This window comes from Sorex araneus, chromosome X (genome assembly GCF_027595985.1).
Source record: "Sorex araneus isolate mSorAra2 chromosome X, mSorAra2.pri, whole genome shotgun sequence".
NCBI lineage: Eukaryota > Metazoa > Chordata > Mammalia > Eulipotyphla > Soricidae > Sorex > Sorex araneus.
Genome location: NC_073313.1, coordinates 171,772,087 through 171,789,438, shown reverse-complemented (window position 1 = coordinate 171,789,438; position 17,352 = coordinate 171,772,087). Strand labels below are relative to the sequence as shown.

Below are 17,352 nucleotides of genomic sequence, written 5' to 3'. Positions count from 1 at the left end.
CAGGCCCGCCGCGGCGGGACCTCCCCCCCCCTCCTCCCTCCGCTCGGCCGGGCTCGGCGGGGGCCGGGGGCCGCCCGCCTGACCCGGGACGGCCGAGACCCACTTCCGCCGCCTCCATGATCTCCCGCGGCTTCTCCTGACTCTTGCGGTTGGCGTTGGCGCTGGGCATCTGGACAGCTGGACGGGGGCAGTGGTCACCACCCTTCCTCGCAGGCTTCCGTAGGGCAAGGCCACAGGGACACAGGGCGCTCTACCCCCTCCGCCACAAATCCCCGCCCTCCCGGCCCTCCTCCCCCAGCGCGCGCGCCGGCGGTCCGCATGGAAGGCCGGCTCCCGAAAGATCGCGAGAGCCGGAGCTTCGCTCGCGAGACCTGTGCGTGCTGGAGTGTGCAGTCCTTTCTCGCCCCGCCCCGACGGGGTGTTGACCGGGCTAGGACCGTACCTGGAATTTATTCAAGAGTCTCGCGGGATTAGCGCGGGCGGGGCTGCGGGGGGCGAGGTATGGAGTGGGGTGGGGTGGGGGTGGGGGAAGTGAGGGCTCGGGTGCTGAGTTGAGTTTTGAAGTTCCCTAACTATTTTTTTAAAGAAAAACTTTATTTATTTATTTTGGGGTCACACCTGGCAATGCTCAGGGGTTACTCCTGGCTCTGGGCTCAGGAATTACTCTTGGCGGTGCTCCCATATGGGGGACCATATGGGATGCTGGGGATGGATCCTGGGTTGGCGGCGTGCAAGGCAAACACCCTACCCGCTGTACTATCGCTCTGGCCCTTTCTCTAACTTTTAAATACTTACCCTTATGCTACTGCGAATTGTGCTGTTGTCATTACTTTATGTCTTTCCCTGGCTTCAGCCTCAGGCACTGAAATCATCACCAAAACTCAGGCCTCGCCTTTTTATTGACTCTTTTAGACTGACTGTTACTCTCCCAGTGGCCTCTCTTTGCAAACCGCTGCTCTTACTCCTGAGTTACAGGCAGTAGGCTTGCCAAAGCAGGGTGAGATGTGAGGGATAAACACAATAGCACTCCCCACCCTCAGTACATACATCACAGTCTAAATTGCTGCTGCAGCTGTTGCTTTTGTGTGTGGACCGGGCATGGAATCCAAGACCTCACGTCCAAGGCAAGTGCTCTACACCACCACTCCTGGACTTGCATTAAGGACAGTGCATTATTCAGTGGCTGGTTGTTCAATAAATGCCTCTCCCCAGTTACACTTTTAAAGGAAACAAAAGACGTTTATATCTTTTATCAGTATTGGCAACGATTTGGTAGTTTGGTTGAATGTTGTCTCTTCGGTTGTTTCTTTGCACTCCTCATTTTAACCAGGCACAAGGTAGTACAGTTAATTCTAGTTTAAAAGTGTAACTAGGTTGAAGAAACTCTGGTACATCTATACAATGGAATACTATGCAGCTGTTAGAAAAAATGAGGTCATGACGTTTGCATATAAGTGGATCAACATGGAAAGTATCATGCTAAGTGAAATGAGTCAGAAAGAGAGAGACATAGAAAGATTGCACTCATCTGTGGAATATAGAATAATAGACTATAAGACTAACGCCCAAGAATAGTAGAAATAAGTACCAGGAGATTGTTTCCATGGCTTGGAGGCTGGTCTCTCATTCTGGGTAACTCAGGGAAGGGACCACCAAGTAAAATGTGGTTGGAGGTCATGTAGGGGAAGGGTGAGGCGGGCGGAATACAGACTAGAGACTGAACACAATGGCCACTCAACACCTCTATTGCAAACCACAACACCTAATCAGAGAGAGAGAACAAAAGGGAATTCCCTGCCATAGTGGCAGGGTGGGGTGGGGGGAGACGGGTCTGGGGAGGGGAGGAGGGATGTTGGGTTTATGGGTGGTGGAGAATGGGCACTGGTGAAGGGATGGGTTATTGAACTTTGTATGGGGGAAGCATGAGCATAAAGATGTATGGATCTGTAACTGTACCCTCACGATGACTCTCTAATTAAAAATAAACTAATAAAAAAAAAAGAAAATTATCTTTCTTAGCCCACATTGCAGATACATTCTTCCCCTCTGTTCAATAAAAGATATTTCAATAAAAAAAAATAAAAGTGTAACTAGGGGCTGGATCAATAGTACAGCGGGAAGGGCGTTTCGTTTGCCTTTCACGTGGCCAACCCTGCTTCCATCCCCAGCATCCCATATGTTCCCCCGAGGGACCGCCCGGGGTAATTCCTGAGTGCAGAGCCAGGAGTAACCCCTGTGCATGCCGGGTGTGACCCAAAAAGCAAAAAAAAAAAAAAAAAAAAAAAGTGTAACTAAACCCTATTGTAAATGAAAGGTCTGTAAAGGTTGCCGCATCAGGTCTTGGGATACTTCAGTAAAATGATTGGCAGTGTCCCTGCTCTTGTGTATCTTACCATCTAATTACAGTTTTAAACTGGAGGTGTTGGGTTCTATGTAGGTTTCTTTGGAGGTATTCACCTCAGTCTCCTCGAGGAAATGAGGACCTCAGCTAAAATCTGGAATAGGAGTGAGGGTCAGCCACAGAAAGAGGGGCTGAAAGAATAAGCAAGACAAATGGGAGCTATGGTAAAGGAAAGAAAAATCACTGCTCAGGTTGGGATATAAATAACACATCTGACATGCCTTGAGACATTCAAAAGACATCCAGCTATCAGGACCAGAACAATACTATAGCAAGTAGGGTGCTTGCCTTGCACAGGTTTGATCCAGCATCTCATATCTTTTCCCGAGCACCATCAGGAGTGAATCCTGAATGCAGAGCTAGGGATAAGCTCAGCACTGCAGGCTGTAGCTCAAAAATCCAAAAATCCAGGAAAAAAAAAAGAAAAAAAAAAGGATGTCCAAATACCATCTGGCCTTGTGAAATCAGCAGCATGGAAGAGAGGTCTAGGACATAGATAATGGCCAGTGAGAGCACTGGCAAAAAATGGAAGTTGTAGCAACGGACTAGGGAAGAGAATGTTCCAAGAAAAGTGTCAACATAAAATGCTGCCAAGGGGCTGGAGCGATAGCACAGTGGGTAGGGCGTTTGCTTTGCACATGGCTCTTCCGAGTTTGAGTCCCAGAATCTCATAATCCCATGTGGTCCCCTGAGCACTGCCAGGAGTAATTCCTGAGTGCATGAGCCAGAAGTAACCCCTGTGCATCACCGAGTGTGACCCAAAAAGAAAAAAAATGCTGCCTAGATCTAACAATGAGTAGGAAATACTCACTGGATTTTGCAAGTTATTGCTCATTGGTATTTTTTTGTGCAGTAAAGTGATGGAGTGGGAATTGTCTGAGAAGTAGTGAAGAAATGAAAATAAGCTGTGATTCATAGCAAATCTTTAGATAAGGCTTACTGGTGCCAAACACTATCATCAGTGTTTTCCATATGCTAACTCTAGTAATTCTTACACCAGTCTTAACATAGAGACAGTATTAAAATCTTACAAATAGGGAAATTGGGATATGTAGAGGTTAGGTAACTTGTGTATGGTCTCAGAGCCTCTGAAGAATGTATTTCTACTTACTGATATGGTGCCAAAATATATGTTAGCCACATTCTTCTCTACTTTCTAGGGCTTCAGTGGATTGGAGGGAAAGAGATGTAGATTGGATGGGAAGGGAAGAGAAGAGATGATATAGATGGTAGCAACTAGAGTAGGTAAAGTGAAGCTTTTTTTTAAAGCAAGATTTGAGTGCATTTAAAAACTATTGGATGGACTGATGCCAGAGACCTAGCATAAGAGGTAATGCGCTTGCCTTGCAGGTGGTCAATCATGGTCTGAATCCCCAGTTGGTTTTTTTTTTTTTGCACAGTCATTGTTTTTATTTTTATTTATTTATTATTTTTTATTTTAATTTTTTCCATCTTTTTAAAAATTTTTTTTATTGAGTCACCATGTGGAAAGTTACAAAGTTTTCAGGTTTAAGTCTCAGTTATACAATGCTCGAGCACCCATCCCTTCACCAGTGCACATATTCCACCACCAAGAATCACAATATAGCTCCACCCCGACCCCCCACATCCCTAGACACCCCTCCCGCCTGTGTAACTGATAAATTTCGCTTTACCTTCACCTTAACCTTACTTTGATTACATTCACTATCTCAACAAAACTCACTATTATTGTTTGGAGTTTCTCCCCCCTGAAGTCAGACCTGCTGAAAAGGAAGTATTTGATAATTTGTTTTCCATTGCTGAGAATGAAGAGATATGAGGTCGAGTGGCCGCACTAGTGGCCGCATGGTTTGGGATTTCTGTATTTTAGTATTTTAGTAACTAAGTCCAGAGAAATATCTGCCAGAAATTGCATCATTGCAAACTTGTACTTCCCAGCTATTTTATATTCCACATATGAGTGCAATCTTTCTATGTATGTCTCTTTCTTTCTGACTCATTTCACTCAACATGATACTTTCCATGTTGATCCACTTATATGCAAATTTCATGACTTCATGTTTTTTGACAGCTACATAGTATTCCATTGTGTAGCTGTACCAGAGTTTCTTTAACCAGTCATCTGTTTTGGGACATTCTGGTTTTTTCCAGATTGTGGCTATTGTAAACAGTGCTGCAATAAACACAGAAATGCAGATGTCATCTCTACTATACCTTTTTGCCTCTCCGGGATATATTCCCAGGAGTGGTATTGCTGGGTCAAACAGAAGCTCAATTTCTAATTTTTTGAGAATCATCCATATTGTTTTCCAAAAGGGCTGAACCAGTCGGCATTCCCACCAGCAGTGAAGGAGAGTCCCTTTCTCCCCACATCCACACCAACACCAGTTGCTTTTGTTTTTTGGGATGTGGGCCAGTCTCTGTGGTGTGAGATGGTATCTCATTGTTGTTTTGATCTGCATCTCCCTGATGATTAGTGATGAACATTTTCTCATGTGCCTCTCAGCCATTTGGATTTCTTCTTTGGGAAAGTTTCTGTTCATTTCATCACCCCATTTTTTGATCGGGTTGGCAGTTTTCTTCTTGTGGAGTTCAACCAGTGCATTGTATATCCTTGATATCAACCCTTTATCAGATGGGTACTGCGTAAATATTATTTCCCATTCTGTAGATTGTCTTTGTACTTTGGTCACTGTTTCTCTTGAGGTGGAGAAGCTTCTTAGTTTGAGATAGTCCCATTCATTTATCTCTGTTTTCACTTGCTTGGCCAGTGCTGCATGTCAGCTTTGAAGATACCAGTAGCTTCAATGTCGTGGAGGGTTTTGCTGACCTTGTCTTCAATGTACCTTAGGATGAATCCTCAGTTTGAATCCCTAGCACCACATATGGTCCCCCAAAATCTGCTCAGCAGCAGGAAGCTAAGAATATAGATGCTCAACTAACCATACAAGTGCCATACATTTCACAGGCAAATAAGAAAAACATTTTGGCTTATCTGAAATTCATACCAATATTGACCATATTAATTTGTCATTTAAATCATAAATGGAGGAAAAGACAAATTTTCCACAAGTTGAATGTGGGGTTGAATGTGGGAATACAGATTGCTCTGAAATTTGAGGAATAAATTTAGAAGAAAATAGGTAAACTTTTATTCTCTTTTAATTGATCAGTAATTCTTTATAAGCATCTGTGTTTTGTCAAACATTATACCATTGGCAATAAGAAAGATGTATTGATTTCTGTTCTCAATAATACATAGGCCAGTTAGTAAGACAGCAGGTAATTAGTGACAAAAGCCTATGAAATTGTTGTAATATTGATAAACAAATGCATTCCCAGAAAGACTCTGAACATTCTCTTTGATTCATAGTATGAATCAAAGGGTACCATGAGCAGAGGGTAGGTGAATGTCTTAGCCTATGCAACATGCCGTCCCACCATGGAATTTAGGCAATTGTTAATTTTGCTGTAATCATATCAGCTCTTGGGCTGGAGCGATAGCACAGCGGTTGGGTGTTCGCCTTTCACGCGGCCAACCCGTGTTTGATTCCTCTGCCCCTCTCGGAGAGCCTGGCAAGCTACCGAGAGTATGGAGCCCGGATGGCAGCGCCTGGCAAGCTACCCGTGTATATTGGATATGCCAAAAACCATAACAATAAGTCTCTCAATGAGAGACATTACTGGTGCCCGCTCGAACAAATCGATGAGCAACGAGATGACAGTGACAGTGATAGTGACATATCAGCTCTGTCAGAAGCTGTGAAGAAGGGAAATGTATCCTGGAAAAGCCACCGTTAACATTAACTAACAGCAACCAAGCAGATTTCTGAATTTTGAGTAGAGGAGCATACTGTTGTGGACATCTTCCATTTATCTGGTCAGGGTTGCTTGAGTATGCGTGATAACAGACTAATTCCCAAATCTGAGCAACTTATAGCAGAACCAACTTCTTGCTCCTGTTTTATCTGTTATGAATTGACAAGGTGAACTCATGTAGCTCCTTATGAACTTTTGGTACATGCTCTGTTTTGATACATGCTTTCATGATCAAAGAGGCAACAAAAGGCATTTTAGTACTTCATGTGACTCCTGGAGGCATGACCACTTTCTGCTTCCTGTTGTATTGGTAAAACCATCATCTCTGTAACCGTCATCTCTGAATTCAACAGGGTAGGTGAATTTCCTCATTCTTCAGGAAGTGTTAGTGAATCTTTGTGATCAATAAAGTATTCTCTCACACATGAGGTGACAACATGGAATGGGAGTCTGAGAAGATGCTTTCTTCTGGGATTGTTGCTTTATTTCATTTGGTATTTAGTTTTTCTTTTATGTGGGTTCTGGGGATCACCAAAAGCACCTGCCTTGCAATTGAGAAGTCATGAGTTCCCCCCCTGATGTCATCCACATGCACCAAGTACAATACTGGCAGCTCTGCAGGAAACACCATAACAATCCTGGCAAGCACTATAATGAAAACATGTCTGAACACCCAGAGTGTGACCTCCCCCCGCCCATAAGCACATATTCAGGCACTACACCCAAACTATGCTAACCTCTTTCTGACCTCAGCTGAGTGTGCAAGGTTCACAGACAGATGTGCAGCCTCTAGTGAGCACCACAACCAAGTGTGTGATTATCACAACCAAGCGTGCATGACTTCCTGACATCGAGATAACAACAGCTACAAAGGGGAGGGCAAAGGGAAAAACAAAACAAAAATGGAAAAAAAGATAAAATCATCTTTAAATATAAAAATGCTTTTACACTGTCACTGTCACTGTCATCCCGTTGCTTAGCGATTTGCTCGAGTGGGCACCAGTAATGTCTTCATTGTGAGACTTATTACTGTTTTTGGCATATCGAATGTGCGATGGGTAGCTTGCCAGGCTCTGCAGTGTGGGCAAGATACTCTCAGTACCTTGCCAGGCTCTCTGAGAGGGGCGGAGGAATAGAACCCGGGTTGCCGCATGCAAGGTGAACGCCCTACCTGCTGTGCTATCGCTCCAGCTCATCCTTTTACAAAAAGATTTTTATTTCCTTCATTAAATTTATGAATCCTTTTGTATGAATGAAAGATGAGAAATGGACACACAAATCTTGTAGCTAGTTCCTTTGCTAAGGCTGGGGTCTTATCTTTACACTGCCCAGACGATGCACTTATTTCTGTGGGCCTTTTGCCTCAATAGCTTATCGCTATTTAGAAAAGAACCCTGGGTAAGAATTTATATATTTTTGCTTCTGGTACTCTTTTCTGATAGCAATGGAAAAGAAAAATTCTCCAGATAAAAGGCCACATGCCAAGTGCCTCAGGTCTTACAAAACTGGTCTAGTGAGGATATCAGAGCTGAAGCTAAGTTGATGACTTGGTGGCATTTGTAGTAGTCCACTGTTCACCATGTGACTTGTCAAGCTTTCAGAGGAGCTAGACTGATAAAGATAGAAATATAGGGGTGGGAATGGGGGTTCTTTTATTTTTAAATTTTATTTTATTGAATCAGCATGTGGAAAATTACAATGCTTTCAGGCTTAAGTCTTAGTCATACAATGCTGAAAAAACCATCCCTTCACCAGTGCCCATATCCCACCACCGAAGACAAAAAAAAAATCACAGTACACCACCCATCCCGCCCACCCCCGCACCCCCCCGCCTTGTAACTGATAAATTTCACTTTACTTTCTATTTACTTTGGTTACATTCAATATTTCAACACAAACCTCACCATTATTATTAGGAGCACCCCACTAGAGTCAGACCTGTTGTGAAGAGAAATGAGGCCGCGTGGTTTTGTATTTCTGTACTTTAACAACTAAGTCCAGGGAGATTTCATCCGGATATTCGATCATTGCAAGCTTGTAAACCCCATCTGTGGTCATCATAATATGGCGGTCCCCACGCCCTTCATCCCCGGGAAGGGACAGGCGAGAGAGAGAAATACCTTTCCCCTCCCGGGCGGGCATGGGGTCACAGCTTAGTTCTCTGGCTGGAGACAATCTGCAAGGAGCAGTCCATGTTGTAGTTGGTTCAGCTGCGTCTGGATTCACGCTCGTGCAGCTGTAGAGGAGCCGCACACGCGTGCGGCCCCCAGGGTCACATCTCGGCAGCAGAAGGGAGTGAAGGTTCTTAACTATCAGGTCTTGAAGGATTGCACTAATCTCTGTCATCACCCCTAATGATTCTCCGTAGATGCCTGAAACCACAGATAATACAGAATCCATTATATATACTGTGTTTTCTGGTACATATATATCTGTGATAGTTTAATTTCTAAATAAGCAACAGTAGGAGACTGAAAATAATAGCATACTACAGTAAAGCAATTATTTTATAGTAACTAAAACTATATCCTATAGCAAAAGTTATATGCAGATGGTTACCCATTGTATTTTCAGACCACAGCTGACCATGAGGAACTGAAACCCTGGCAGAACAGGGTGGGCTACTGTAATTCTCTTTATGCCTGCATGTAACATAAATGTTAGCACCCCAATTTGCCAGATGAATCAGATAGGTTTCAAGGCTGAGAAACCCCGACTGAGTCTGTTTGAAATGTATGATATGAGCAAAGGAAGATATTGTTCATATAGTAGAAAGTTTAGGAAAAGGGAGAGTGCAGGATTATTTGATCTTGCCATTCAACAGCATCATCAAGTATCAGCACTGTCTGTGGTGTAGTTTTATCCTCAGGTAGTGAGATGGCTACAATTTAGGTGTCAGAGTCATTTATGACAACATAAAGAAAGAAAAGAAATTCCTCAGCCTCTTATGCTACTCTCCTAGGACAGAGAAAACTTTTCTCAGAATCCTTGCATTTGCAGACTTCATCCGTGACAGAATTGGGTAGGATTGTAATAGAATTGGATCATATGACTATGTCTGAACTAGTTATCAGGTTAAATTGAGATTGTTGCTTCCATTGGATGCATGGAACCATGGAAGATGCATACTAGAAAGAGAAATTCATAAATAAAATAAGATTCTGATAAAAAGGAGGAAAGGATAAATGGATGTTAAGTAGACAACTATAATATTGTGGTATGATATGAAGTTTGCTTGTTATTCTTCTCTGATTCCTGCTACAGAGCTTCTAAAACTCTAATAACTTCCTCAGTTATAGTGATAGGATTTTTTTATTCATAATAAGTACCATTCAGTTTATGATAATGATTTTATGCTATGAGTTTAGATTAGTGATCAGTTCGGAGCTAAAGTCGTATGAAAGTTCAATTTCTAGTTTTTTGAAGAAGTTCCATATTGTTTTCCAGAAAGGCTGGAACCAATTGGCATTCCCATCAACAGTGAATGAGAGTCCCTTTCTCTTCGCATCCATGCCCTCACTGGTTGTTTTTTTGTGATGTGTGCCAATCTCTGTGTCATGATATCTCTTCTTTTGTTTTTTATCTCCCTAGTAATTGGTGATATACAGTACTTTCTTATGGTACCTATGGCCATTTGCATTCCTTCTTTGTCCTACCTGCTATTCTTATGTTAAAGTCCCAACCTTCAGTACCTCAAAATGTGACTATATTTGGAGATAGGTTGTTTAGAGAGGTTATTATAGTCTTTTAAAAATATAGAATGTATATTTGTATTTTCCTATTCCTTTCTCTTTTGTTGTTATTATGGTGTAGGATCACACACATTTATTTGTGATTCTTACAACTTGTTGCAGTGCTTGCCCACACATTTTTGCAATGTTACAGAGAGGAGGTAGCCTGTCACATTTAGAAGTGGTGTCTGAGATCTTGTGCTGCTAGGGTCACATGCTGTATGTGGGTCAGCACTGGGGATTCTACCTGAGTTTTCACGCTGGCAAGTCCCCAACTCTACAACTGAACCATCCCTAGGAACTCTAGAGAGATGCTTAAAATGAGTTCAATAGCATGGGCCCAAATCAAATAAGAAAGTATCTTGATAAGAAGAGACTACACACACACACACACACACACACACACACACATGGTCTTGTGATAACACTGGGAGAGAAGACAGTCATCTGTAAACCAGAGTGAAGAAGGAAGGGACCCAGAAGAAATCAACCCTGACACACTGAAGCTTCCAGAACAATGGGAAAAGAGATTTCTATTGTTTAAATTACCCAGCCTCTGGTACTTTGTTATAGCAGTTCTTACATATGACTAGATCTGGAAACTTGCTAGAGATAATTTTTCAGGCACACACAAGACCCATAGAGTCAAACTCTGAGGGTGGAGCTCAGGGATCTGTATCTTAAAAGCCACTTAGAAGTTTCTGATGTACACTGAAGTTTGAGAAGGGCTGGCCTCATTTTTAGTGTGTAGGGGATCTGACAAGCTTGTTTGTGTTCTGGAATTAACTCCTGCTAGCAATGTGATTCTGGATATTTTCCCCCTTTTTAGCTGCTAGTTTTATTTTTGTCTTCTGAAAAATAGAGAAAATTTTAATTTCTAATTTTTAGGTTGCTATGGTGAAAAATGAGCCCAACCAACTACAATTTAGAATAGTACTTAGTGCATAGTTGCCCAACAATGTGGATATTTATTATTGCATATAATGTAGATGTTGACTGCATCTCATTTTACTTTGTTTTATTTTTTGGGTATTTTTGGACCACCCAGGTGCCACTCAGAGGTTATTCCTGGCTTGACACTCAGAGGACTATACGTGCTGCTAGGAATCCAACCTGGGTCACTGCTTTTAAAGCAAGAGAGTGATGCAGTGACACAAACTTCATCACTCTCTCTCTGTTTGTTTGTTTTGGAGCCATACCTGGTGATTCTCAGGGCTTACTCCCAGCTCTGCATTCAGAAGTTACTCTTGAGAAGGGGACCATATGAGATGCTGAGGATTGAATTTATTCAGTTATATGCAAGGTAAGTGCCCTACCTGCTGTAATATCTCTCTAGCCCCTGTATTCTTATAAATTATATTTTTTTAATAAAAACCTTTAGCAGTCAAGCCTATTGTAATTCTTGAGAAACAAGGACCTAGAGATGTCCTTGAGTAAAGTTGGAATCCAACCCTTATTTTGGCTGCTTTGAACCATTTTCCCCCTTACATCCTGGTATTGGATTGTGATACAGAAAATGTAGAGAGTGCCAAGTTATTTGGAGTTTATGCAAATAATACATAGCACCCATTGTTAGGTTGCTCTTCATCCTCTCTGAAGGCCCATTGTCACCAATTTTATATCCTGTTCCCATGAGAACTTTACCTGTTTCTCTGCTTTGCATTCTGTTCTTGATGGATTATTTAGTTTCTCACTTGGACAACTTGTCCTCTTTCCCTGATGGCCTATTTAAAACTGTCTTCTATTTTTTAAGAAAGTTTTCCATCAAGGCATATAGATATTCATTTCCCTTGTTTTTCATTTGCCTTCTATCTGAAGTGATTCCAATTGCTTTACAGCATGCAGCTGCCACCAGATACTAACAACGCGTTCACCCGGCAAGTTGCATTTCCCAGCCTTGTTTCTGTATATTTGATTGTCTTCAGTATTTTATGTGAGTTGTAAACACACTGGGTAGAAACAACTCAATAAGTGACAAACATTAAAATGAATAATAAAAAGTTATAGTCTCATAAAAGGAGAATGAGTGGGGTCCTTCTACCAAATAGAAGTAATCTGGGTATATCAATATGTTCTGAAAATGCCAGCTAACTACTTCTTGGGCTTAAAATATTCTTTCAATCACAAACTAGCTTTTATAATTCTCCCTTCACTGAAACACACAATTCTCTTTTTGATTACCTTCTTAATCACTCTCAAAAACATTGCTTTTTATTATTTAGGACCAAGTCTTGATGTCATTTCTTATTGCTTCTTTTTTCTCTCCATTTTGAAAATCTACCAAAATTTCTGTTATTTCCTTTTAACACTATCCATCTCTAAGTTATCTCAAAGACCAGACTTTCTACTATAGGAAACTGGGAAATTCAGGGTAAATAGTAATTCATTTTGTGAGAATATAGCTAACCTTGCTTTATATTACCATGTATGGCTGTAGTCATGGACAGAAAAATTTTTTTTCTTTCTGGGTCACACCCGGAGATGCACAGGAGTTATTCCTGGCTCTGCACTCGGGAATTACTCCTGGTGGTGCTCAGGGGACCATATGGGATGCTGGGAATCAAATCCGGGTTGGCTGTGTGCAAGGCAAACGCCCTACCCACTGTGCTATCGCTCCAGACACAATGCACAGAAATTTTATCAAGGTTTTTAAATCCCTTCCTCCCAAAAAGTTGAATTGTAAGGTACAAAGTACAAAGTCTGTTGCTTTTTTTTTTTTTGCATCTGGCTATAACCAGGGATCATGTCTGGCAGAGCTGAGGAACCGTATGGAGTGCTGGGGGATAGAACCTGGATCAGCTGCATGCAGGCAAATGCCTTACTTACTGTTTGTCACAACTTTGTCTCATTTTCAAGAGATTGTTCATGACCAAACCATATCCAGTTACTCTACATACCACTTGTAAGTGATATAATATACTGTTTTTGTCTGTCTTCTGGATTATTTCGTTTAACATGAGATCTTCTATTTCCGTCTATGTTGTAGCCAATTGCATGATTTCATCATTCCTTGCAGTTTAGTATTACATCGTGTATATATACCACATCTTCACGATCCACTGATCTCTCATTGGATATCTGTGTTAATTCCAAATCTTAACTATTATACTGAATGCAATAAATAATGGTGTGCATATGTCATTTGAAGGAATGTTTTTCTGTCGTGGGGGTAGATAACCAAAAGTGGAATTTCTGGATCATATGGTATTTCAATTTTAAGTTTACTAAGAACTTCTACCCATATTGTAAATCACATATAAAAAAGCAATACTGAGTCAAAACAATTCCATTTACTTGTTAATTTTAGCAGGCTGCTCTATGATCCAAAACTCAGATTAGTCTTCTTCACTAAGTCACTAATCCAGACATTTCAGAAAATCTTTTATGTATGAGCTATAGAGAATCATAATTTAATTTAAAAATCTTTGTTGGGGGGTCATACCCAGTGGTTTTCAGGGCTTACTCCTGGACTCCATGCTCAGGGACCACTCCTGGTGGTACTCAGTGAACCATTTAGGGTGCCTGGGATTGAATGTGAGTGGGCTGCATTCAAGGCAATCACCTTACTTGATGCACTCTCTCTGGTAGAGGACCATGCTGTTAAAATGGCTACTTAGTATCACTATTTTTTTTCAAATAAAATCATCCAAAATTATTTTAATGTGTATACAAATAACAGTACAAAGTACATGTACAGGATACATATAATCTGTTAAAGTTTTTAAAAGCATTCCTTTTTTGTCTTAAAATTCTGATACCACTATCTTCTACAACTCTAATTTTTTAAGAGTGACTTTTTTAATAACAACTAAACACTAAATTCTGACAAGTCATGTCAGTGTAATGGAGTGTGTTTGCCACGCTCTTCAAAGTAATGCTGTTCAATTCTTCTACAGAAATCAAAGAGGTTGGAATAGTGTTTCACCTTCTCAGAAAGCTCATAAATGGTCAACTGAGTGGTAAGAATGGTGTACAGGTGGCCAAACACAAATGCATCTAGTTCAGTAGGCTGTTTATTGAAGAAGTATGGTTGTGTTCCCAATCTTTGAGACAGAGCTTGAAAGCACTGATCTACATCTTCTAAGACCTGGTCCAGAGTCTTCTTACCCCATCCAATAGCTTTCATCTTACGTTTAACTTCCCATCATTTCTGATAGGCCAAAATATGATTCAGAGGCCAAGGGTAAGGAGATCCATATCTAGCAAGAGTGATCTCCCCTACTGTAGCTTCATCACACCACTGAAGATACAACTCTGCAGCCAACAGCATATTGTTGACTAATTCCATGTAGGCTTTCATTTCTGCTTTTTGGACTTCATCCAGCCCATCACTAAGAGAATGGCCCTTGGCTTTAACAAATTGGACTATTGGACCAAGTTCCGACACAACCTGATTTCCTACATGAATAAAAGGTACTTTACCTGATGGAGACATATATTCAGCATTTGCCCTACAAATCACTTTAATCGGAAGATTACACATTTGCAAAAAGGCCTGCGATCTGGGAGACAAGGCTTCCACCACCAGAGACATCGCGGCTGGGGCGGCCGAGCGTCCGCGGGACGCTCTCCCGCTGCTGCTGGGGCCTTCCTCGGCAACTCCGCGCTTCTGGGTACCGCACCGGCTCGGCCTCGGCGGACACCCGGCCTGGCAAAGCCCACCCGGGCGGCGTGGCGGCGAGGACCCCAAGGTTACCGCCAGGCCTGGCCGGGAACTTCAGTATCACTGTTTCTTATAGGAGAGTGACATGACACCATGCAGTAATAGGGGAGCACAGGCTTCCAGGGCCATCTCTCTTTGGGAGTTTCAGGAAGGAGATGTGGGATGTGGCTGCTGGTTGATAATGAGTTTTGGGGTATAGGACTGCACATAGGTGTGATTGATCATTTACAGGGGTAAAGCATTTTGTTTAGAGGCAATTTCTTGTGGGAATTAACTCAAGGAGATGCTCTGTCTCCCAGAGACATCTATAATGCTTTTCTCTTTCCCTTCTATTTCTTACTAATACTTTCAATTCCGCATTACCGGAATTGAAATATATATTTCAATATATAAAAATTATATATAATTTACATAAATTATATATAATTTCGATATATAATTACTGGAATTGATATATATATATATATATATATATATATATATCTCAAAGAGCCCGGCAAGCTACTGAGAGTATACCACCTGCACGGAAGAGCTTGGCAAGCTTCCCGTGGCGTATTTGGTATACCAAATACAGTAAAAATAACAGATCTTATTCCCCTGATTCTGAAAAGAGCCTCCAATTTTTGGGAAAAACGCGTAAGGAGAGGCTGCTAAAATCTCAGGGCTGGGACAAATGGAGATGTTACTGGTGCCCACTTGAGTAAACGGATGAACAACGGAATGAGAGTGATACAGTGATTCCTTATGTGCACTTGAAATATGACCTTGCTACTTCTTAATCACTCATCAAGAAGTAGTCTTTTTTCACTTTCTTTGAATGTGGGGATGAATCTAGAACCAACAACCTACTTTGACAATAGGGTGCAGCAGAAAATGATGCTGCTCATCCCTAAGGCAATATTTTTTCTTGCAATTAGCCGAAATGTTATTTGGAAACCCAAGAAGTCATATGAAGCCTCATGGACCAAAGATCTTGGTCAACAATCCCAACTGAACTCCCTCTTGGAATATCAGTAAGAGCCATTTGGGCATTCCAGTCAATCTGGAACCCCAGTCAACATAGTATGAACAAGAACTGCCTAAACAAGAACCCACAGAAACATGAGAAATTGCTGTTTTGAGTCAGTAAATTTTGAGATGGCTCATAACACCTAATTGGATACTAAGGCTGCACTAATTGGTTTTGAGGCCTTGTTGCCAAGTTCTCCCTGACTATTTCACTTCACCATCCTCAGGTATTTTCAAGAAAGTGTCTATTGTTCTGGATCTTGATTCCATGTTAAAGAACTTTATCTTCTGAGGACACTGGTGCTGGAAATGTACACTGGTGGAGGGTTGGATGTTGAAACATTGTATGACTGAAATCTAATCATGAACAGCTTTGTAAGGGTTTAATCTCACAGTCATTCAATAAAATAAAATCATAAAAAGTTTATCCTCTAGGAGCTGGAGCAATAGCACAGTGGGTAGGGCATTTGCCTTGCACGAGGCCAACCTGGGTGCATCCCATATGGTCCCCCGAGCACCACCAGGGGTAATTCCTGAGCGCATCAATCAGGAGTGACCCCTGTGCATCGCCAGGTGTGACCCAAAAAGCAAAAAAAAAAAAAAGTTTATCCTCTAGTGTTAGGAAAATAGCTAAATGATAATCATAGAACTAATTTACACTTTTGAATGTTTATGATATGCCTGTTTTAAAGTATGATACTTTAATCTTTAGAATGAATTTTTGAGTGAGGTACTATCATCTTCATTTTTTTTTTTTTTTTTTTTTGCTTTTTGGGTCACACCCGGCGATGCACAGGGGTTGCTCCTGGCTCTGCACTCAGGAATTACCCCTGGCGGTGCTCAGGGGACCATGTGGGATGCTGGGAATCGAACCCGGGTCAGCCGCGTGCAAGGCAAACGCCCTACCCGCTGTGCTATTGCTCCAGCCCCTATCATCTTCATTTTATAGGTAAGGAAACCAAGGAAGAGAGGGAAAAAATAAAGCTACAACTCCTACTAAGTCCAACAGTTTAGTTAAAGTAAGATCATCATGAGAATATAAGCCAGAGAGATAGTCAAGTGGGCAGGGAGCTTGCTTTGCATGCAACCGAATGGCTGAGGGTTTTCAATCCCAGGCATCCCATGTGGTCCTCTGAGCAATACCAGGAGTGATCCCTGATCAGAGTCAAGAGTAAGTCTGAGCACTGCCAGGTGTGGAAACTTCTTTGCCTTTCCTCCCCCACCACAGAGTGATAATAATAAAAGAAAGAACCGAAGCATCAGGTTCCAGAGCCTCTTGCTTAGTCACTGAGATGTGTGATTGCCTTTAAATTATGCCTCAGGCTCAGCATCTTCATTCTGAATTTGACTTACATGAGTGAGATTCTTTTCACTTGGTGAGATTTACTTTTTTTTCTTTAGTTAATAAAGTCCTTTAATGTATTTTTAAAAAATATTTAATTTTTGGGGGGGTCCTACCTGAATCCAGGTCAAGCGGCATGCAAGGCAAGTGTCTTATCTACCGTAATATTGTTCTGATCCCAAGTAAATCTCTTAAAGTTTTGAGTACTTCCTTTATAAAATTTAGATTCAATGGCTGTGGAGGCTTGGAGTGGCAAATTTCACAGAGTCCCAGATTCCATCTTTTTTTTTTTTACCCTTTAAGAACACAACTTTATTTTTAATTTTGTTGCATTTATAATTTTCTCATGTAATGAGTTTTGTTTGTTTGTTTGGGGGCCACCCCCGGTGGTGCTCAGCGTTTATTT

At 41.6% G+C, this 17,352-nt stretch overlaps 1 protein-coding gene and 1 pseudogene across 2 annotated transcripts in view; both read right to left on the bottom strand.

Moving 5' to 3' along the window:
* Positions 1-268, bottom strand: part of DARS1 (aspartyl-tRNA synthetase 1) — a 61,830-nt gene extending 61,562 nt beyond the window's left edge. Inside the window, exon 1 of one of the 2 annotated variants that reach the window (XM_004616512.3) lies at positions 104-268. In XM_004616512.3, coding sequence (XP_004616569.1) covers positions 104-169 — 66 coding nt within the window. In that variant the 5' untranslated portion in view covers positions 170-268. The remainder of the gene's footprint in view (positions 1-103) is intronic. The other variant, XM_055122202.1, reaches the window with a different exon arrangement.
* Positions 269-13,709: 13,441 nt separating this feature from the next.
* Positions 13,710-14,467, bottom strand: LOC101551778 (metaxin-2-like; annotated as a pseudogene).
* Positions 14,468-17,352: the final 2,885 nt, after the last annotated feature.